Genomic DNA, 24,681 nt, shown 5'->3' on the forward strand with positions numbered 1-24,681 from the left:
CAACACAAGCAGGCTTTAAATAAGTAACTCTCTAGAGCACCAGTAGGAACACACAGCAGATTCAGAAACTTGCAATTTACAGGAGTGAATCAGATGTCAAGGCAAACAATGTTAAACTTCAGCAAATGGTCAAATACTCTGGATACTGCAGTTCCCAGCACAAGCTTTGCCAGAAGTCATCTATAAATGTGTTTTAAAAGTATATTATTAAAATTAGACAATTAATAATAACAAACCTGTTATTCCTTATTAATACTATAATTCTCAAAACATTTTACAGATGTTTTATTTAAAAAAACAACACATTTGAAAATGTCTTTATACACCATTTTCCTCCTTTTTTTTTTAGCATTATCACCCTTGTCTTTCATCTTGGGACTTTCAATATAAATTTAGAAGTTAATCCCCACTGTTTTGAATAGTAATGTTCAAGAATAAGCCATCAAGTTAGTTTCATTCAGTATTTCTGACGTTTATAAAACCTGTTCAGAGGGTAGCATGCTATAGTGCTGACCGTGGGAGAGATGTCCTCATCGTATTTCTTGAGCTGGTTCATGAACTCCAGGTGTTTCTTCTCCTCCTCCAGCTGGGCCACGCTCTGCTCGCTCTTCTGCAGTTTCTGCTGGGTGTTGGCCAGCTCATCCCTCAGCCACTGGTTCTCCTGGCACAGCCGCCGCACCTGAGCACGCAGCTTCTGCTTCTCCGACTCCACCGCATTTAAGTGGTTCGATAGGGCCATCATCACCTGCAACAGCAACAAGCACCCATTAGAAGTTACACTCTAGTTCTTCTCTTTGATAAGAACTCAGTATTCCTGTACGCGAAAACATTCATGCATTCTGTATTTGAAGTACAGAATACCGATTGGCCAAAACCATTGGGTTGCATACATAACCTTGGTTTTATGAAAGGGATCAATAGTCATATACTCCTAGAGAACCAATTTACAAAACAAGACAGTCTGCTCACTCCAGTATGCATCTAATAAGCATATGTATCTCAATTGGTTTACACTGATCAATGTTTGGGCTAGACAGCCATCCTTGGGACCAAGGATAACTGCCTTCATATTTTTTTTTAGTGGCTTTGGTATATAAAATTGACATTCGACTATCATGAATAATAATGAGATGAATTTCACCAACAAATGACATCAACAATGTATCTAAGTTTATTCATACAGAGGATATATGTATAGACAACACATATATACTAGTATATAGTTAAAATTAAATACCTCTTGAATCAAGTGTACATGAAGTCTGTTTTCTAACTAAACAACTAATGAAAAACATACAAACTAAACGCAGACGGATTACCATGGAAGCAGCCAGTAAAAAAGCAATTATGAGACGCCAAGCTTCCTGCAGAAATTTCTATTATAACCAGTTTGATTTTTAAACTATATTGAAGAAGAGGTATTTCTATTGGTTATAGAAAATGTATTCAGAAAAACAAAAAGCACAAAATCACAAATCATATACTGCGATAGATCAAGCTGAAAGCAATAATAATACTAATAATAACAGTAATAATAACCATGAGGCTATGCTAATGAGCAACATTTTAAATAAACTATCCTTGGAATAATAAAAGGTCTTGTTATTTACCTGAGCTTCTCCAAGCCCGAGTTCAATCATCTCCACAGACTTGCGCAGCAGGCTGGACTTCTCGTGAACCAAGTTGGCCTCCTCATCTTTCTTCAGGCACTTGATGGTCTCCAGGAGGCTGTGGAGGATGGAGTTGTGTTCATTTTTGAGGGCCTCCAGCCCCTGGATCACCAGCTTGGTGTTGGAGATGATCTCATCCTGGGTTAGTTTCTCTAGTTTCTCTTCTCTTGGGTAAACCATTGTGGACATCTTCTTTTCAGATAACTGGTGGGGAAAAGACACACGATGTTAAAAAGCGGAACATACAGAACACAGATTCTCAAAGCCATTTACTCCAAACTGTGATGACAGAAAGAAACAACAATGTACTGGTTTGACTGCTTGCTCATAACTCCAAAACTAAATCTTATTGTTTTTATTTTCATTGAGCTACAGTATTTCTGGTTTGGGTCAGTTTTTCCATTTTTGGGAAAAACAAACAAACAAAAAAAAACAAACACCCCAAAAAACTTGCTAATAACAATTGAGAATAAAGAGCATGGAGAAACTAGCACAAAGTCTTTTGCAGAAATGGAGATGGTGATGTAAGTACATCAGTAGGACTGGAACCTCATCTCCCGTACCTCCATAGTGCATGCACTACACAATGTGAAAAGAAAACAATACTTGTTTCAGAATTTGTGACTTTCTGCAGATCCAACACTTTGGCGCCTTTTGCTTTTAGAAACAGCAAACTGTTGGTTGGTTTGCTTTTACAACAAAAGTGTACAAGGTTTCAGAACTAGGTTTTCAGAAGTATAGGCAACCCTGAGGGCACGTTAAACCAAAAATACAGTAGGGTTTCTCTTTCCTTGGGTTGGATGAGCAACCCTGACAACTGCGTCCAAATCTGTGAAAATTGTCTCATATCTTACGGCAACCTTTGATAACGAAATAGGCGGATACATTCCATTTCTAACAAACCCTTTTTGTGTGACACACAACTGTCTATCAATTACTGTGAACCAATGGAAGGACCGACAAAGACTAGTTTACAGTACAAGGGAACCCCAGTCCAATTTTAATGAGGCAGTAGGTACCTACTGAACCTACCAGCAGGTTTAGCAGGTCATTATCAGCCATTTAAACCTGATCTCACAGTAAAAACGTTATCATGGTAAGTGGATTTCAGATGCATTGTTTTATACATATTAAGTGGACACAAAGGTTTTTCATATACAACATATGTAATATTTTATAGTAACATTTTAGTCATAACAATACCCAGAGTAATCAAAATTGTGTTTGGGGAATTAAGTATTCCGCAACCACCTCAGTCCAGGCTCTTGGCTTTAAGAGCATCACTTAAAGTGGCCCGCTATGAAAAATAATTGAGGACCACTGATGTAGGGCCTTATATGTCAGCAACAGAATCTTGAAAGTGACACAGGAACAGACACGTAGTAACAGAACATTGAGATAGCTAAAGGATTGACTGAATATCTGAGAACATGATGGTGTATGAACAAAATTAATAAAATAGCCTGTGTTTCAAGTTCAAGAATGCAGAAATAATGGTGGAAATTATTAGTGACAACTACTGTACACAAAGAGCAGCTATTCCTCAAAGCAGGCAAGCCTCAAAAGGATTAGGCAGGAATACAAAAAAATAAAAAATAGCACCAGACTGTCACATGATTACCTAGGCCTGGCTACAGTAAGAAGGGTTAAATATTGACAGCATTATCACCCCAAAGGAAAAAAGACATGCTTGTTGCCTCAGATCAACACAATGCTGAACAGGGTTGAGTCAAACCTGAAACACTAGTTAGGGCCTGTGCAGACAATTAGGTTTCTTATCCCACAAGGATAAATCCTAAAAATAAAAAAAAATATATCCAAAAATAGCTAGTGGCATAAGCGGTTGTGGTGACCATTGTTTACACTACAGACACTGAGCTTCCCACCAAGAGATTGGCTATGGATGCATTCAGTGATGTCTGATCCATTTATGTCTGGAAATAACCACCTACGTCAAGGTATTACATATAACCCATTTAAAGCCTGTCATTTAAATATTGGATTGTCTTCATTATCATCGTATGGAGTCTGAAAATATTTCCAGTGCGAGCCGCTGCAGAAACAGCAGTGGATGCTAATTATTTATAATCCTTTGAGGGAGCGCCAGCACTGTAGGAAAAAAAAAAAAATCATTAACTTCAGCTTTTTCGCATACACAAGGATAAATCTGCAGGGGATTCATTTTACTGCAGCAATGTGCATTTAGGAATCAAAGCAGAAAGGAAAGCTAACATGTCCAGACTGCCAGAGGAGTGCAATCGAGACAGAATGAGCCCCCACTCATCCTTAGAGAAATCAACACCCAGATCCTGCTCCCATAGAACCTTCAGTGTGGACTGTGAGGGGCAGTGCACAGACAAAATGGTGGTGTTAGATTTTGTCCTTACAACCAGAACTAGATTGAAAAATAGAATTTACAGTACAAGGCACTTGGGTGGCAGAAAGGAAATTGGGAAATTGCATCACTCAATATTCCGAATCTATAGATATTTTACCACATACATAGGGTCTTTTGTTTCATCTCCATTGCAGAATACAGTTTACAAAAACATGCTTTATATAATCCTCAAAAGATTCAGCTAAAAGAAAGCAAACTGGAATTGTATATCAAGCACAGTGCTAAATACTCCACACTTTTATTGAAAATGACAAAACAAACCCATGGATTTAAATATAAATAAATACAATTCCTTAAAAGTAGTAGCAGGGGTTCTGAAAAATATAGCGTTACATGTCCCCAGGTGTTGCTACAGAATAGAATAACTGTTTAAATAACGTACCTATATTTTTTCTTTTCATTGTTAATATCCTGACAACTTTAAAGTTTGAAAGCTCTTTTCAAAATGTCTGCTCCACTGCAGGGATAGGGTCAGGATTATTGCGTACATTGTCAAACAGGTAACACAGCAATAACGATCCATGGTGTGGTACGGAACAGTAAAGCCACAGCACTCGTTATGTTGCAGAATTTTTGGAGAGAGCTTTGAAACAGATTTTAAAGTTATAACAGTAAAAAGTTCTCAAGATGTTAACAGTGAAAAAAAACACAGGTACATTATATTTAAAGAGTTGTAGCTACATGTGGGAACATATAATATTGAGAACTAAAATAAATACAAATGTAAATAGTTTCTAAAAAAATCCCATTAAAACCCTACGATGGTCCTCCTGATATACTGTGTAGTAACCAGTCTGCACTACAGTGGTGCTTTACCTAACCTTGAATTTTTAGATGCAAACTCACTGAAGTGCTGCTAAAATACAGTTACATGAGGTGACTGGAGCTCCTACACAACGGTTTGATATAATATTAATAGTATTTGCCAGTAGTAATCATATAATTTTGTTGCATTGGATTCCATGCGTCAAGCCTTTTTCTTTTCTCATCCCATTCATTTATTTACTTTCCTTTTCAAACAGAAACACTTTTCAATGTACTTTACAACTGATGTAAGCTAACAGCATGTGAAATGCAACATGATAAATGAGTGGGACCAAATATGAAATTTAAATCACTAATACAGTACCATTTCCCCTTCCTGTTAGGAGCACTGGAGCTCTCCCCCTGCTGCATGGGGACTTGGCTACGCTGCACCCTGAAGGAGTTAAACTTAATGGTAGTCAAACACTTATGTCTTACCAAACCAACAATACTACATATAATTCAGCACAGAACAACATTTAAAACATATTAATGTAGCTGTTCTTTGGTCATACAAATTAAGTAAGCAGGCTTAGTCACTAAAACAAAACAATGCTTTAATTTTGATATAAAAAGTTAATGTATAAATATACTTTATGCTTAAGCTTCAAATGTTTGTTGTAATTAATTACTGGATAGTCTTCCACATTTAACTGTACTGTACTGTACTGTTTTTTCATTTAACTGTATTACAGTTAACTACCAAGTGATGGAACTGAAAAATATCAAATATTATCTGAACGGTAATCGTTTGGGCAATCAATGTGGTACTGTCTAAGCCTAACCATTGGTACTGTATATTGTCAAATCACCCTGCAGTGTCTGCTGTTACTTGGTTCGTTCGTGCTATACTGTGGCGACTGGTCTATGTAAGTACATCCTCCTATGGGGAATAAAAACCGTATACCACAAACAATCATTCAGTGTTTATACAGTATATTTTAAAAATAAACAGCAATACAATGTGTACATTTTATATTAAATCAATTAATTCAGGGATTATTTTACCTGGCGGATCTTTACTTTGTCAACAGTGATAGGCCCAATTTCACATACTTGTTATTGTTACACAACTGCATGTTTATTCCTTCCTTTTTTTCCAGATCTTTCAAAATGGATGTAACCACAGAGCAATAGCCTACTGCAATACTTTTATGCTACAGTATCGTTTGATTTTGATGACAAAGTGGCAAGATTACAGTAGGAGATCCTTCTAGCTCAACTTGGAGAGTAATCTTTCTTGGTTCTTGTGACAAGTGCATTTTAGGGAGGTGGAGGTGGGGAGCTATAACTTTAGCCTGCAATTCTTAATGCTGTCACACTACAAGAAGGCATTGTCTAACAGCAGCTGTCCAAGCAATAGCATTATTACATTATATAGGTACCCCCTCCCCCCTGAAAATAAAAGATCAGCTGCTAGTTATCTCTGCACAATTCATTCCCTCTTGGGATACATCAGGATTCAGCTCATGCTGCAGTAGCCTCATCAAGCTGCTACTAGACTTGCCTTCAGCGAGCTTGATATTCCTATAAAAGCCCCAGGGCACACAACAATGAATGACATCACTCCTTTGTGGGCCATGCTGGTTTTCTAGAATGGCAAGGCCTATCCAGCTACACCTGCCTCGCAGATATGCATTTCCTTTTCCTTTCTTTTATATTTTTCCCATCCAACACCTACACCAACATATGATTTTGACATATCACCAATTAAAGATTAAAAATATAGACTGACTGCATATGAATTTCAAACTAGTTTATATCTTGGTCTGATTGGCTTTAACTGGAGAAAATGTAGGGTTTGGAAAATGTAACATTTTATTTTAAAACAATGCATCATATATTCTGCATACAAAAGTACAGTATAGTTTAATATAGTGCAGTCAGCACTCGGATATAAGACACTTAGCTACTCGTCAGTTGCAGTTTACTAACCTTGTTCTTAGAATAAAATCAATCCCCATTATACAGATGTAATAAAATAATGCACTTATCCGTCACACAAGATTTTCGACTCAGTTTTCTGATACAAAGCCCATCTTTTCAATGTTACAATTTATTTGATTATCCGTCAAAGCCTGCGTGTTTTTTTTTCCTTGCATGTGCAAGTCAGTCTTTACTGTGCAGTTTCACAGTGCTTCCTCCAGAAACGAGACCAGCTACTGTGATATTTGGTTGCTTTTGTAAATTTTCATTTGCAAGTGAACTGTGACACTAGGGCCTTATTGAGCACTATATTCTGCAATGTTCAATACTGACTTGCTAAATTGCATGGTCTTTTACATTTTAAACAGTTCTGTGCATGGGTAACATTTTTATTTCATTTTGCTGTTGGGTCGTTAACGGGGAATTTTACATACTGCTACAATACGTACCAGCTTCAAAAGTATGTACTGTATTACAGTCCACAGTCATCTCTTTAGGCAAGTGATATTTTCAGAATCATATCGTTCTGAATGAAAATACTTCTGTTGAAAATATAGTACTGTACCACCAAAACCAACTATAGTACATCTAAATGAAAGCCTACTTACTTTAAAACACAGTCCTTTCAGCTATGTATTTTTGACATTGTATCTTTGTGTTCCCTGAAAAATAGACAAGGGTTGGAAAGGGTCAAAGATATGAGTCACACTTTTTTTTTTAAACTATCATAGAAGTCTAAATGTTATAGGATCGGACATGTAACTGCTGACTTTATAGTGCACATTAGTTGAGTTTTTAAAAATAAATAATAATAATAATAATAATAATAATAATAATAATAATAATAATAATAATAATAATAATAATAAGTAAGATTTCTAAAATAAAACCCCAACCCAACTATAAAGGTATTCTGATCCATACAAATTCTTGAAGTGACAAATCAAAACATCTCTGAATGATTACAAAATGCTTAATACATATAGCTGCCAATATTCGGGTACATAATATTTATGTTTACATAAAGAATCCCTTTTATTGCAGCAGTAATGTAGAAAAAACCTTCCACACTGCACTGACCACTCCTTTATTGATCTATGCAATATAGCATTTTAAACATATTAGATGAAAATGTTTACAGTTCCTATAAAAGGTATTCAGAAATACATTTTAAAATAATTTATTTAAAAAAGGGACAACAACTCAAAAGGCCATATGCTTCTGTGAGTTTTCCGGTATACTATCGATAGATATATATATATATATATATATATATAAATCTATATATTATATTAACGTTTTAGTAAGGTACATTTATCATCTGTTTAAAACTATAACATACTATATACTAGATTTTTAAGTCTGAATACAAAATGTATCAACCTGGTTTTCAAAGAACCAGGTTTTGTCATACAGTAATCAGAAATGATATTCCAGTATTTGTCTTTAACAAAAGGTATTTACCTCATGAACATGTCATTAGAAATGCACAACAAAACACCTTTCAGTTACAATGCTGTTCTTCATGTAAACCTAAAGGAATTCTAAATACACTTATGGTAGCAAACGATATTGAAAAAGCAAGATTTAAAAAAAAGGATGTTACCAAGCAAGTCACCAAAAAAAGGAAAAAATTTAAACGAGCAAATATTATAAATTATTTCCATCTATTCTAAAAACTAATATAAATGCCATGCAATGTAATGTGCAAGTGCTGACACCAATTACATGAAAAGCATCAAAGTCTACAAAACAAAAGACTAAAAGGATTAAAATTTACCTGTTAGAAAACAATCTTCATTGCCCACCCACGTAATTCAGTTGTTTTAATGGTGATAACAAAATGACACTAAAGCTGGTGGCTTTGTTACCAGGAAAACTGCCCCAGGAAAAGGGATTCCAAATAAAACTAAATTAAGAAAATCTTACATGCAGATTAGAGCATCCGTGTGCTTGTGCGATTCCCTGACCTTCCTCCAGCAGATTGGAAAGCTGTGCCACTACTGAATAAACAACAGGGAGCAGCCCATTGCACAGGAGAGGGGGGAGAGAGATGGCTGGACTCCTACTTCTACAGACAGCATCAACGGTCGCAATGTAAAGAATACGTTCAATGCAAGGATGGGGAGTGGGGGAGGCGATCAGGAGAATGCATAGCTACAGAAAAAATGACAACTTTCAATTACAACAAAACCAGAAAGAAAGAAGTACAGTATTATTCAGATTACTTGTTTCATTTTGCTTTCATGCGATATTATTCAGTACATTTACATGGCACAAGTAATCAGAATATTAAGTATTAGGAATACTAGAATATTCCAAATGCTCTGTATACATGCAGATGAAATTCACTTATTCCTTTCAAATTCTGCGTTTACATGGTAATCAGAATATTCCTTTTATGCCATTACCGTATGCGTACCTTGCTTCCCACTGCAAAACAAGAGTGTTTATTGTAGAATAGTTTGCCATTTATTGTCGAGCTGGTGTTATTTGTTTTTTTCAGATATGGAATCTGATATTTTGAGATTGCGTAGATGCTTATGGGTCTTAATTCAGTGCAATGTGTTCAGGCAGACATGCATGCTTATGTCTTTACTACTGTAACAAGGAGACAGATTGTTTAGCCAAGCATATCGTAAACACAAACATATATGTGTGTGTGTATAATTTCACCTTTTGTTGCCTTATATCCTGGAATTAAAATGCATTAAAATAGTTTTCATTTATCTACACATCCTACCCCACAACTTCCAAGTGAAAATAATATTCTATAAATTTGTAGAAAATTAATTATATAGCTTAGAAATAGCTTGGTTGGATAAGTGTCCACCCCCCTTGTGATAGCAATCCTAAATTAAATATTCAAAATCACACGCCAAGTTAAGTGGCCTCCATCTGTGTTAAATTGTAGTGATTCACATGATTTCAGGATAAATTCAGCAGTTCCTCTAGGTTCCCTCTGCTGGGTAGTGCATTTCAAAACAAAGACTAAACCATGAGCACCAAGGCGCTTTCAAAAGAACTCTGGGACAAAGTTGTTGAAAGGCACAGATCAGGGGATGGGTATAAAAAAAATATCAAAGGCCTTGAATATCTCTTGGAGCACAGTTATTAAGAAGTGGAAGGTGTATGGCACCACCAAGACCCTGCCTAGATCAGGCCGTCACTCCAAACTGGATGACCAAGCAAGGAGGAGACTGATCAGAGAGGCTACCAAGAGGCGAATGGCAACTTTGCAAGAGCTACAGGCTTTTATGGCCAAGACTGGTCAAAGTGTGCATGTGACAACAATATCCCAAGCAATACACAAATCTGGCCTGTATGGTAGGCTGGCAAGAAGGAAGTCATTACTCAAGAAAGCCCATCTTGAATCCCGTTTGAAGTATGCAAAAAACCACTCAGGAGATTATGTAGCCATGTGGCAAAAAGTTTTGTGGTTTGACAAAACTAAAATGGAACTTTTTTGCCTAAATGCAAAATGTTATGTTTGGTGCAAATCCAAACACAGCGCATCACCCAAAGAACACCGTCCCATCTGTGAAGCATGGTGGTGGCAGCATCATGTTATGGGGATGTTCCTCATCGTCAGGATAGAAGGGAAAATGAATGGAGCAAAGTACAGAGAAGTCCTTGAGGGAAAACCTGCTGTCCTCTGCAAGAAAGCTGAAACTGGGACAGAAGTTCACCTTTCAGCATGACAACGACCCAAAGCACACAGCCAAAGCTACTCTGGAGTGGCTAAGGAACAAAAAGGTAAATGTCCTTGTGCGGCCCAGTCAGAGCCCCAACCTAAATCCAATCGAAAATTTGTGGCATGACTTGAAGGCTGCTGTCCATCAACACTCCGATCAACTTGTCAGAGCTTGAAGAGTTTTGTAAAGAATGATCAAATATTGCCAAATCTAGTTGTGCAAAGTTGGTAGAGACCTATCCCAACAGACTCACAGCTGTAACTGCTGACAAAGGTGCTTCCACCAAGTATTAACTCAGGGTGGTGGAGACTTATCCAATTATGTTTTTTCAGTTTTGTATTTTTTATTTTTTATTTTTTTTATAAATTTAGTCTTTGCCAATTATTTTGGTTATTTTCTCCCAATCTCAAATGCCCAATTATTATTTTAGGCTCATCTCACCGCTACCACCCCTGCGCTGACTCAGGAGCAGCGAAAATGAACACACGCTGTCCTCCGAAGCGTGTGCTGTAGCCGACCGCTTCTTTACACACTGCGGATTCACCACGCAGCCACCCAGGAGCTACACCGTCGGAGGACAACGCAGCTCCCAGGCAGCTAACAGGCAAGCCCGCAGGCGCCCGGCCAGACTACAGGGGTCGCTGGTGCACGGTGAGCCGCGAACACCCTGGCCCACCTAGGCCCTCCCCCCTGGTGACACTCAGCCAACTGAGTGCCACCTCCTGGGAACTCCCGTCCGTGGTCGGCTGTGGAACTTGGCAGACTTGAACCGGCAACATCCAGGCTATAGGGAGCATCCTGCACTCACGCAGAGCGCCTTCAGTTTTGTATTTAATATATAATTGTTCTCAATAAAAACTTTTCCCCTTAACAGTGGGGAGTATGGGGTGTAAATAAGCGGGAAAAAAATCCTAATTTAAATGCATGAAACTCTGAGGCACTGACACAACAAAATGTGAAAAAAGTTCAAGGGGGTGTAGACTTTCTATAGGCACTGTATAGTGCATGGTAGGCTAGATCCCAAACTGTTTGCAACAGGAGGAAAAAAAAAAATCAAATAAGTAAAATATGATTGCTCAGCTCTTGATGCAGCAAACTTCATATGGTGCTTGCAGGGGCACAGCAGTGTCTGTGCAGCAAAACCACACACACCATAGAGAAAAAATAATAACAATAGTAGTGTCATCAAGTAAAATCTACAGCATGCAAATCAACAGAAATATAATCTGTCAACCCTTATGAAAGTAAAACCCCAATCCAACTGAGAAGACGTATGGCAATTCTGCACAGATTCTCTAAAGATGAAGTTTGTGTCCCAGCATAGACCGTTCAGACTTGGCAAAGAGAAGCTGCTGCAGGCTTCTGGGTCTGTATTATGCCTGGCAGTAGTCCATTCTGCATCATGAGACTCTGAGCAGTTGCCTCTCAAAACACAGCCAGTTGGAAACCCTTGTTGCGGACAGCTTGCTTTTTTTGCTTGCCAGCTGCAATGAAGTCTGCAGCTCTTGAATCGGTCTTTAATTGTAAATTTAGAAGGTGGTTACAAGTACTAGGACACTGTCTTTACAATGCTGCTGTACATTTAAAAAAAATAAAAAAAAAAAAAAAAAATCCTGGTGAAAGTACATTATGCAGTTTTACAGAAGAATGTACATTTTCAAAAATAAACAATAATAATAATAATAATAATAATAATAATAATAATAATAATAATAATAATAATAATAATAATGCATTGACAATATGTACTATACAGTATTAGTTTTGTGAAATTCATGTTGCCCGACACCCGGAACAACAAGTTTTGCCCATATACTTTGCCCGTCAGACAAGTAGTTTTTGTTTATTTATTTTTTTCCTGTGTTCGCTCTGTTGCTAGAAAGACACTCCGGGTATATTTCCAGAGAGCCACGCTGCAAGTTCCTAAAAACTGAATTTGCGGAAGTCTAGCACCTACACACAAACATTTATAAAAGTGTTTACGTCCCATCCCTATTACTTCTGATTGGCTAGCTGTAGGAAAAGCTGATCTTTTATTGATTACAAAGAAACCCAGCAATGGTTGCCAAGACAGTCTCTGGCAATGCACAGACTAATCTTTTAAATAGAAGGTATTATTTACATCTTTTGTAAATTAGCAAATAAGTGAAGCTGCTTTCTTGATGCATGGACATGACATTTAAATGCAGCAGGTAAAGTTACTACAAAAAAAAAAAAAAAAAACACCAATCTGTAAGACATTGGCGGATTAGAAAAAATCGTGTTGTGTAATTAAATTATTTAGTCAAGCGTGAACAGTACTTATTTGGATGATTTAAAAAAAAAAAATAAATAACAAATGTGAGGTTTACTGTTTAGAAGCATTTCAAGAAAAAACTTTCCCTGATTTTAGTTTTGCTAACCTAGTTTGCTATTTACCATATTTACATTTTTTTTTAGATTTAAAATGCTATATTTAAAAATAAATCTGTAGATTTGCATAGAAGCTATTAAAACATGAAGATTGTCGCACTGATGCGGTATTACTTTTGTGTAAATTGGAAATGCCGGTAAAATGCAGCCACACTTTATTCCGCCATTGAACCAATTCTCGAGGTAGTTCAGTGGTGGCACAGTACAGGTACTGAAGCGCATTACTTTCAGTGTAAACTGCAATGACGTCACAATCACTGCATTTTGCATTCAAGGTGGATCCCCCAAGTAAACGCAATTTCCTGTTCCGCCACGTGTTGACTGAAGAAATAAATCCAACAAAATGGCAAGTGACCCAGGCAGCTTTCAGTGGAGTAGTCGTAAATCTTAAAGTACCGGAACGCAATTAAAATATATATTTTTCTAAAACAAATTATAGGAACGCACATTTTATTTGTACATTGAACTTGAGGGGACATTCATTTTAATAGTCAATGCAACGTTTAGGCTACTGCCCCACTGCTGAGAGTGCTGTTTTTCCAGCTAAATTTGGCCTGTTTTGAAAGCATCTAGCACTTATGGTTTTGTAATATTAAATCTTAAATGCAAGGGCAGTCGTTCACTCCAGTCCCGGGGTCTCTGTACTGATGTACAAAACAGCTTTAAACACGTGTTTATGACCACAATTGTAGGGTGCACTTTTGATGTCAACTGTCGTCGTCAGCATTTTTACAAAAATAAGTGTTACCTTTCTTAAAAGTAGTACTGTAGTTTGTAATAGAAGTACTGATGTTCTGTTCAGTGCACCATAAAGACGATTGAATCAGACGACTGTGCGGGAGATTTGACTACAAACATTTAAAATGCGCGCTGCTTATCAAAAAAGAGATAAACGCACAACTTTATGGAACAGCGAGACGCTAACATGTATTCCACAATAGAAGAAAAGTTAATGACATGCTGTGTTCTGCGTAATAAAAAGCAAGTGGTGGCTAAATTCTACGTGTATTAGTTGCAATTTTTTCATTAGTCTATTGTGATATTCAGAAAGTATAGCAAAAAATATCAGTTGTAAATGCGAGTTCTGTGTAAATGGGGGGAAGCCGCCAAATTGCAGACACTGAACAGGCAACACTTATGTGTAAATGGCGAATTTAAAAAAACGAAATGCGGCATCAGTGCAGGCACTAATCCTATATTTTCTGTGGGAATACGGCTCAATATTTGTAATGCTTTTATGTATTAATTTATGTATTTATTTTTAGAGAGAGAAGTGCAGTGAAATAACCCCCCCCCCCCCCCAAAAAAAAAAAAAAACAAAAAAAAAAAACAACAAACAAACAACAAATCAGGGTATGAAACCAGGATCACCCTGCTGCAGCAGTGTTCCAGTTAGCCATCATGGGACAATATTACTGCCACAGGGCCTCCTTTTCTCATATGTGAACACTTCAATTCAGTCACTACCAGTGGAACAGACAAACAATCACCAAGACATTGTAAAAGAATGAGCCCAGCTGCAGTCACAAACAGACTGTCAGCAATTTGACTTAAGTTTGTTGCCTGCAGGGCAAGTCTGGCATCAGATTTTTAAACAAAGGAAAATATTATGCTAGCACGCTTGATTATGGCAGGAAAAAAAAAATAAAGCACAGAATTCCTTTACCAAATACTATCTGCAAGAAACTATAGGAAGAAATAAGCTGTAGGGTATAGGGCTATAAATTCACATTGTCAAAAACTCATTCCACATAAGGCAGCCTCACCCAGAGTCTGCAAGTACTATATCTGGGCATCTAAAATTAGCTTTTTATTACTGCAATGATTGCAATTTGTTGGTATTGAGGACTCCGTGGTACAAAAATCTAGCCAAGTAATGCCTATCTGAATTTGGCTCACTGCTGATTAGCAGCAGGCACTGACACACACCAACTGGAAATTTGCCCACAGTAGTCGTAAAAAACATTGTACAAGTTGATTTTCTAGGCAATTTTGAGAGGCCCTTAAAAGGGGGGAGCGACTAATACACCGGAGCGACGTATGTGCCTGTGTGTCTATTAAACTACTGTACCAGTGCCACGATGGGATTATTACAGCCACGCTTATGGCTTACACAAACTTAACTGTCAACAACACAATTATTTTTTCAGGATCTACAGCATTCAGGTCTGGGTAGAAACACAAAACCACTGTTCTAATTAAAAGTTTTAATTAGTTACTCTCAGTTATTTTGAATGTTAAACGTAAGCGTTCAGACTATGAATTCCCTTATTCCAACCCTCCCGAATCATTGATTTGTCAACATTCAGGCTGAACCCACACCCGGGATCCATAACAAACAGCTATTGGTTAGAAAGCTGGGTAAACTTATCAAGTCTTCTGTTCGTTGCAACTGTAATGCAATATTATATAATGCAGGTGTCTTAGAGACTGGATCAAGCTGGACACTCAGACAAAAAAAACAAAATGCTACACAACAGGTTTGAAATTGTGCATTGTTGAATTTGACGAAATGCATGGCAATCGCTAGTCCGAAAAAACAGCACATGACGGGAGACAAAGACAAATATGGCGAAAGAAAAACAATAGAGGAGGAAGAGTGAAATAAAAAGATGGCAACTCCTGTTAGAATCCTGTATCCTGTATTTACAGTATAATCATAAATCTCAAAAAACTACTCACTTCTAAATCTTTTGTAGTCATTTTTGTATTACTTTAGTATAAATACATGTTAATTTGGATTCATATGTTGTTTTTTTCTTACTTTATGTGAACGAAAAGACACACATTTGCCCGTTTTCCCATTGGAAATAGTGATATTTTGAAATATCACTGTCCTGGTCACAAAAGCAAAGTTTGTGGGGAATAATAGCCATTTTCTATACTTTTGAGGCATAAGCAATTAGGAAATAACACTTACTACCCAGGAACAAAAATTGTGTTACATAGTGTTACTAGACAAAATTTCAACAAACCACAGCACTGTAAAAAATACCAACTGGTAAATATGGAATGAAACAAAAAAGTATATTAAATAGATTCAAAATATATTCGAGTTAAGACCTAATCAAAAGGCATGGGGTGTAACAATATTAGTTTGATTAGATCTCACAATTAAACATATTGTAAAGCTTCAGAGAGCTGCAGTTTCTTTGCAATGCATGAGGACTGAGCCAAGCAATTTAAATAACATGCTATCATAGTGTCAGAATGCTAACATGCAATTACAGAAGAATGCAACACCAAAACTGTTTTCTTGTGTTTTGATAAACAATGATAAGTAGAAAAAAAAACACTGGATAGAAAAACTAGATAAACTAGGAATGGATGTACAGTAAAAAGCTTGGCTATTGAGGCAATGTGATGTTACACACTCTGGAGAAAAACAAAATAAAACATGGAACCAGAAAAAAATACAACCAATTTTGCAAAGTACTGTAGGTGGGCAAGTGCGACTGTGGTCTTATTTTTCCTAAATAACAGGTATCATTATTGTAATATCTGTGACTGTGAACATCATAATGTATTTCAATGTGTGGGTTTATTCACCACTGCCCTCATCTATTAATCGAATTAGGTCTCATGACATCAGCATGACATGGCTTAGCAGGGGAGAACACAATACAACTTATAATTATGTGACCAGTGGCTAAAACCACCCCAACAAGTATTAAATTGTTATAAACAACTAACCATTACATCTGGACCCTGAACCGAGGAGCTACAAACACTCATGACATAGTCACTTTGAAGCAGACTTTGGGTTAACTGACAGTGCAAAACATAATGCAGCACACACAACTAGGAAAAAAGCTACCAATTGATGCAGTGGTAGTGCGTGCAGGTATGGTCAAGCACAATCGAGTTTTTATTCAATTTATGAAGTTCTACCAAGATCTTTGATTTTATCGTTCCTAATAAAACGTCACCACAATATAATGCAGAGCTACTGTATATTTGCGAAGTAATACGTTAAATATGAACTGAGTGATCGCTCTACTGACACTTTGTCAATCTATCATTATTACAATATAGGCTTATGAGACTACTTACATCATGTCACTAATATTAAAATCCCAAGAAAAAAGTACACAGCCTATCAAAAAAACAACATTAACAACAACAACAGTAAAACGGGTCGAGCTGGCAACTTCAAATACACACAAGATTCTTTCCAGATTCAAATGAAATTCACCAAGACCGTTATGTCTATTCTTACATAAACATCTGCAGGGTAACCCGGAGGTAAGCTTCGGTTAAGCTATATATATATATATATATATATATATATATATATATATATATATATATATATTAGAGGTATACTAATCTCCCATATGTTTTTTTTTTTTTTTGGTTGTACTAATTTCTGGACCTAAATAAAAAACAGCGAAAATCTGTGTGAGAAGTTTTAATATTATAACGTTTTACAGTTTCAGTATAATAGCGTTTTTGTTTAACTTTGATATTTAGAAACACATAAAAAAGCAAGTCATATTACCTGTACAATAGCCTATGTACATTATAATTTATTAAAACAGTAAATAAAAACAAACACACACACACAAAAAACCCTTAGTAAATACTGTATACGTAACTTACCTTTGAATTCTACTATCATGCAGGTGTCACTAGTGTAGCTGACGTAGAGGAACGCCGTGCTTTTGACAAAGAAGTAAACAAAATAAAATCTCACATCACTGTCTGGTATGGTCACTCCCCAAAGATTCAGAAGCGCAAACTAGCTGCAAACGCTGTCTGTGCCTCTCTCTGTCCAGCAACGTCAGTTAGTTCATTCTTTGGGTATGGGTAACCTTAGCAACGCAGTGTCTGCCTTATGTGTACGTATGGCAACAGCTGCGTGAATGAAGTGCTATATATCTTTTTTTTTTTAAGCAATATCGCCCTGCTTAATTGGGCCGCAGAGTCCCTTTAAATCCAAGATGTCTTCCCCTGCGCATGTTTACTCCCATCAGGCACTGCTTGGGTTTATGAATGACAGTGCGTGCGATCACGAGACTTTTCCCCCGGCTAGATTGCAGATCGACAGCACGGTCTGTGCAGGGCAGCGTGGGCAGCTTTGGTAGAGAAACTGCACAGAGCAGACGAATCAAATCTGGAGACGGAGTTCAGAAAAATTCTAATTGCAGGGATGCAATCGAAGCGCCTTTCGTGCTCCAAATGTTTCATAATTTACAGCATCGTCCTAAAATGTATATTAGAAAATGGTCATTGCTATTAAAAGTAAAAATAAATAATCAAAATGAGTGGTATTCTACCAGGCAGTTCCGGGATTCTAATATAAAATATGAGTGATAAAGTAATCTTTGAAGCCCATTTCCACCACATCAAACAAGAAAGGAAAACAAGTTTTTTTTTTTTTTTTTTTATAAGAACTTAGCATTTCATTATTTCGACTCATTAACTCTTTCTGCATATATCACTGTGGGTAATAAGCAAGGCTAAGGCAAATTGGATTTTGGCTTTGCTATTTTATTTACTATGGAATATCAATTGGATTAGTTTTCCTTTTAGAAGTCTAATTAAAGCACAAAGTGACCTGACCATCTTCATTATGGTGAATATTCTATTGTATTCTCCTCAAAGGTTCAGCTCCAGATTCCCCCATAATAAACAATTCAAAGTTGATGTAAGGCCTGGTGTATGATGGGTAAGTAGAACATGGAAATGTGAGAAGTACTGTATACTGTTTGGGCAATCCCTCTTTCCCTACATTTTCTGAGATTCAGAATATCGAATGTTACAATATGAAATAATGAACCGTCTCAAAAGCACTGATATAAAGTGCTGCCTTAACAAAATAAATAAAAATAAATTGTCAAACCTTTTGTTCACACTGCTGTATTGGCCTTCAGTGCCTCAGCAAATAAGCAGCTGCCATAGCCAGGGTCTAGGACAGTGAAGGTAAGGAGTGACTGAGAGTAACTGAACCACTCACAGACAACAACATACGATAAGTATTTACTAACCCTGAGGATATTCAAATTGTTCACAACACTTGCTAAGAAATTATACAGCACTAATTAAATGTAGCTGAGAGGACTACTCTTATTTACATTTAGAATATTTTATACTACATTTCCAACTATGCAAAGACCACTGTAAAAAAAACAAAAACAAAAACAACAACAACAACAACAACAAAAAAGATAGGCTGCATTTTCAAAAATGCAGGAATGGTAAGCATATTGAAGTTATGCAATATTAATATTTCTCACCAGATTGGATCCTTTCATTTACTGCTGCTGCTGATAATATGATGAGATGTGTGGTTATGATGCCATCAGTCAGCTGAATTTCACACTTCTCCATAGCTGAGTTTGTAGCGGTGCAGACCACAGCTGCCTTATATACACCATTTCAAAATGACACACGGCTGTATTAATTTAATCAGCTCCAGTTATATGAGATTCTTCACAAACCTTTAATCCTTATCTTATATTACTAGAAGTGTTTTTCTGTTCATTGTGTATTTTGACAAGAAAACACGCTGATTGGTGAAATTAACTTAAAATGTTTAATAAATTTCCAACTGACATTAAAATGTCTGCTTTAACAAAAACATCCATATGTGAAACACTTGTATTTTATTATTATTTATTTGCTTGGCAGACCCCTTATCCAGGGCAACTTACAAAGGTATACAAGACATATAATGAGTGCATATACAACAGTCAAACAAAGATACAAAGCATAACTAACAGGTTAGGTTACATTGTAAGACTTTATACACTAGAACAGGTAAATGCAAGTATAAATTATACATATTCAGCTTATAACGTATAAGTACATCACTAAAACATCCACGCATAGTATTTTATTTTTGGAACGATTCACATCCCCTGCCTAGGTGGCAGTAGCACGTGGAGTGACGATCGTATCTGGTTGCGTACACACCTCTTTGTCGGCTAACCCTGCTCCAGCACTGTACCTCTGAAAAGCTGCGCAGCTGTGCAGCCGCCAAAGCCCGTGAATGCGTAATCTGGTGACGTTTTCTCCGGATGAGGTCACGCAGGCGAACTGAGACAGGTTTGCGCAAAATCTGCGCAGATTTAGGAATGTCTGCGTGTCGTGAACGCACCCAGTACTTAGGAATAGCTAGACGGGGCCGTCGGCTATACAAATTTTATAAATCGTCAAAAATATTGGATAAAGGTACTTGCTCTGTGCTTAGTCTTTGTGAAAACATCAAACAAAATGAGAAACATATATATATTATTATATATATAATATATATTATATAGGATATTATATATATATTATATATATCGATATAATTAAGTTGTTAAAAATTCAACAAAATACAGTAATAATTACTAAAAAATATACAAACCATCTCGTAATTTTAGCTTTAGCCAAAACGAGAATAAATGTGAAAATTTATAGCAGAAAAAGTAACAAGTAGTTATTTGAATAGGATCTCCTGTCAGATCAATTCTTGAAAGGAAAAATGGCGCTGATATCTGTGCGCGCAGTTCTTCATACTATCTGGGGCGGGAATGACTGTGTCTCAGAGGCTCGGTTGAACAGCTATGTTGCATCTTATTCACGTTTCTGGTCTTAAAGGGGTTAATACCCATTCGGTAATGGTTACATTTCTTACTTGCAAGGGAACAACGACTACCTACAAGTGGGCTTACTGGCTGCTCTGACCGGGTGGGTGAAATTTGACTTCTATCTTATACAGCATGTTTAAATGAGAATTAAGCAGTATAACTTATTTTAATATGACGTCAATTTCATCTCCTACAAAAATATTTAAAATATATCGCAATCATATCAGGGTCTACTCTTATATATAGTATCTTAAAATAGTATTAATATAAAATATTTAAACAGCACTATATACAGAAGATAACATGCTTTACATGTTCATTCCTAGAGGTACCACTTTGGGGCTTTCATAAAATAAACGGAAAGGGGGGGGGGGGGGGGGGGGGGGGGGGGCGTTAAGATTCAATAAGGGCAACTTGGAAGGTTAAAAATCTTTTAATAAACACAGTTTCTTGTGAGAGCATGGAAAGAAATAAACAATATAAAATGTCAATACATATTTACATCCATCTAAAACATGCAAAGAATAAATCCATGTTTTGTTATGCTTTTTAATTTTTTTACTTTCTGGCAAGGTTATAAAAAAAAAAGAAAATACTGTCTTAATTCTAAACAAGATTTGTGCAAAGATGCCCGTTATTTATATTAAGAACAGGCAAGCCCAAAGTTAGTGCTTTAAACTGATGTATTTAAATTGTCAAAATGGCAAAAACAAGTTTACTGTTCTGCTAATGTGCTACAGTCTGATTCATGTTTTCAAAATGAATGTACATAAATAAGAAAACAGTTTGAGCCAAATTAACATGCCATTATAAAGATGTTAATGCTGTTAATAGTTCTTCACAGTACTAGCCACATTTCTTAAGAGCTGTCTGGGATGTTTTTACCCGAATCATATACCCATATCTGAAATCGCACAGTATCCCCCCAAGGAAGTATTTTTATTTTCATGGCAATTTAGAATTCAGAATAACGATTGCCCCCAGCCACCCTACTGTCATAGTAATGATCAGGTTAACAGCAGGTAAAGGTTAAAAGCAGTGCATTTCAGTTGCTGCACTGAATTTCAAGGGTGTGTGCATTTCTCTAGCGGAGCGCTCAATGCAAGGAGGGGTTTTGTTGTACTTTCATACTGTAATGTAGAATGCTTTTTCTGTTCGTATTCTTATTTATTAGAAGATAATTTCCAACCCTAAACTGTTATTTGCAAATTACAGTAACATAAGATATATATTTAATATATATATATACTATATTGGGATATATATATATATTATTATATATATATATATATTATATCAATAGAGCCAGCTGCCCAACGTTTCGATATGTTGTACATAACTTTCTCAAGGGAGCCTGTTTATATACACACACACATTCACACACGTTATAGTGATGCTTTTTCAAAATGATAACAAAAAAAAGGTTGTCGTCCCCCCCCCCCCCCCCCCCAAAATCTTATTATAGATCATAGTATGGGTACCCAGCACCAAGGTCTTTTGTGCAAGTAAATCCCAATAAAGCAAGAAGTGCAAAAGTTGAAAAAGGGGGGAGTAATAAAGAGTAAAGCCAGTTTCACCGGTGTTTTCTGGAATGAGCGATTCCAGGGTCAGAAACCTACAGGTGGGTCGCCTGGGCCACAGTGGTTGTCATGCAGGTATGCGGCTACGCGATTCAGTGTTTTCATAAAGCAATGGGTTAACCTGGGTGACACAACCTTTGCAAAACAACAACACAATATGCGTATGTTGATTAGATTAAATGTTTATTCATCCCTGCTGCAATCTGGCTCATGCTGTGCCTCAAGCAACAAAAATCTGGCTAAACAGAATAAACAGAAATGTTCCTTGCGGAAGTGAACCCTTCATGCAGGCCTGGCTGTTTGTTATTGCGTCGGCTCATGAACGACTGTCATGCATTTTGTCTCGCTCAACCCAAGTCAAAGTGTGCCAATCCACATCCTGAGGTCACTGGGACCCGGGTCCCCCAGGCACGTGGCTTCACACTACATGGGATTGTGACCCGGTTAGCCAGGACCCGGGTCCGGCCCTGGGAAGAAGTGCCAGTGTGAAAGGGGCTTAAGTAGTGTTTTCGTTTGTAAGTGTTACTATAACTTTCATTAAGAACAGAAGCGTAAAGATTGATAAGCATTAATAAACATATTATTGAAGATGTTAACATTTATAAAGCTGTAACAGTTTATTATAATACATTTTTAATGACAACACAAATGAATAGCTTCCATGTTATAAAAAAAAAACAAAAAAAAAAAACACAGCATTTCTGTAGCCTTTCATTAATAACGGTCTATTACTTGTTTTAACACCTTTTTATAATACACTGTTATACATTTAAAATGATCAATTCCTTTGGCTGCCTCTTGAATTTCACATTAGGGCAATATTTTTCAAAACTGTGGTTAAAATTTTAAAATCATTCTCCCAATAGGCCTGTTAAAAGGATACTGTGCTTTAAAAAAAATCAAATACAAATATTTAGAAGACGGTTTAGCAGTAGAGAGAAATAGTTAACATCTGATTAGTGTAAATCGGCTAATGCAAAATGACTTTTAATACAAATTAGCAGCAAACAGATTTGGGAATTGCAGCCTGTTGTGTTACGCTTGTTTAAAAATGACATTTAGATTTCTACTTGCCCAATCATATCCGGCTCACATGAGTAACAATGTCACAAGCAACAGTCCAGGCAGCAGCATGACAAATCAGATTCTGGGGCAGACATGGGCTAATCCGGTCCTGGAGGGCCATCCTATACAAGGTTCGATAAGACCATGTGTACAAGCAGCCCACTCCTGTTCTGGGGTGTAACCAGTATCTCCAACCACTGTGCCAAACACTTTATTTTTTTCAATTGACCCAAAGTAATTGTCTCAAATATTTTAAAACAACAATCGTGCCTGAAAAGCAAAAAAAACCCAAAATAAAACAACGCTACATCAATTCAAACATTACACAAACTTCTCTCTTAAAATATCAAGGCTGCAGTATCCCCTCTTCTCAATCGTAATTTCAATACAAACTTCAAAAGATGAAAAAGGGGGGATCCTCCTCTTTGCAAAGTGCAGTCTATATAAACCTACTAGTTTAAAAAGTTTAAAGTCCCATATTGATATAATTCATCACAGGCAGTTTTTAAAGCTTTGTACCAGGGAATGCACCAGGATTACTGTACTCATTTTAGGGATATTTAAAGGTTAACCAAGGACAGGTGGTTAATGCAATCTAGGGTGTTTCCTCAGTGCTGTCAAATACCCCACAAAATTACAACTGGCGTTATATCCTGGAAGCAGTAAAATTCAACCCCTTAGATTTTAATGTGGCACTAAAGGGAACCCTTTAAATAGCCCTCTGTAATTAAAAAGCTGCTGAGCGATAAAACCAAACATCTAAGCATTACCAAAGTGTCACAGTTGCTTAATAATTCAACATACATCTTGGATTATATCAAAATGATTGTGTGAATCCACCCTTCTATAAAGCCTCGGGAAAACAACATCTAAAAAGGCCACTGAGGTCAATTACGACATATGAACACAACTTGAAAACAAAACTGCATGCGTCCACTACAACAGAACAACTTTCAAAAAGTGTTAAGACTTAAGAGGGACCAAAAGGAGACTGCTCCAGTTTATTCAGACTTGAAAACTGGATACTGCACTTGTCTGAAGTAGCCACAGTGATTGTGGAGAATAAACCCCATGGTCTCACAGCTTATTAAAAAAGAAAAAAAAAAAAGACATCCGACCCACTCTGTGCCTGGAGAGGAGGTGCAGAACAAGAGGTCTCTATCCTCATGCATATTCTCCCATAATAATTGTTATATTCTTTTACAATAAGAGAAAGTTTTAGTAGTTTTTACTTATTAAAGCAATCTGTTTTCACAGCTGAATCCAAGACACAGAATCAATTACAAAGTGAAAATTGATAGAACTCCATTCATCTCCTATGACTGACCAAAGCCAAAAAGCTTTAATTCATTTGCAAGTATGAAACAGAATCACTGAAGTATGAATGAAATAAAAAAACTACTGTAAATCATGCCCACCTGCCATGAAGGTAAAGCCTAGATACCTAATCAGGAATGCCACACACAATCATGAGACATATGCCTTACACCGAAGAGATCATGGAAATATACTGTACAGGGATTGATTTTTTAAATTAACAAAATGAAGAAGTTT

General features: G+C 36.7%; 1 protein-coding gene across 10 annotated transcripts in view; it reads right to left on the reverse strand.

Annotated features, from left to right (window-relative positions):
• LOC121315698 (kinesin light chain 1-like) overlaps positions 1 to 17,875 on the reverse strand; it is a 63,857-nt gene extending 45,982 nt beyond the window's left edge. For 7 of the 10 annotated variants that reach the window (XM_041250023.1, XM_041250018.1, XM_041250024.1 and 4 more), the window contains exons 1-3: positions 17,508 to 17,875; positions 1,611 to 1,874; positions 515 to 745 (exon numbers count right to left, since the gene is read on the reverse strand). In XM_041250023.1, the coding sequence (XP_041105957.1) occupies positions 515 to 745; positions 1,611 to 1,859 (480 nt within the window). In that variant the 5' untranslated portion in view covers positions 1,860 to 1,874; positions 17,508 to 17,875. The other 3 variants (XM_041250021.1, XM_041250019.1, XM_041250020.1) reach the window with 3 other exon arrangements.
• Between the last annotated feature and the right edge of the window lie 6,806 nt (positions 17,876 to 24,681).

This window comes from Polyodon spathula, chromosome 5 (genome assembly GCF_017654505.1).
Source record: "Polyodon spathula isolate WHYD16114869_AA chromosome 5, ASM1765450v1, whole genome shotgun sequence".
Lineage (NCBI taxonomy): Eukaryota > Metazoa > Chordata > Actinopteri > Acipenseriformes > Polyodontidae > Polyodon > Polyodon spathula.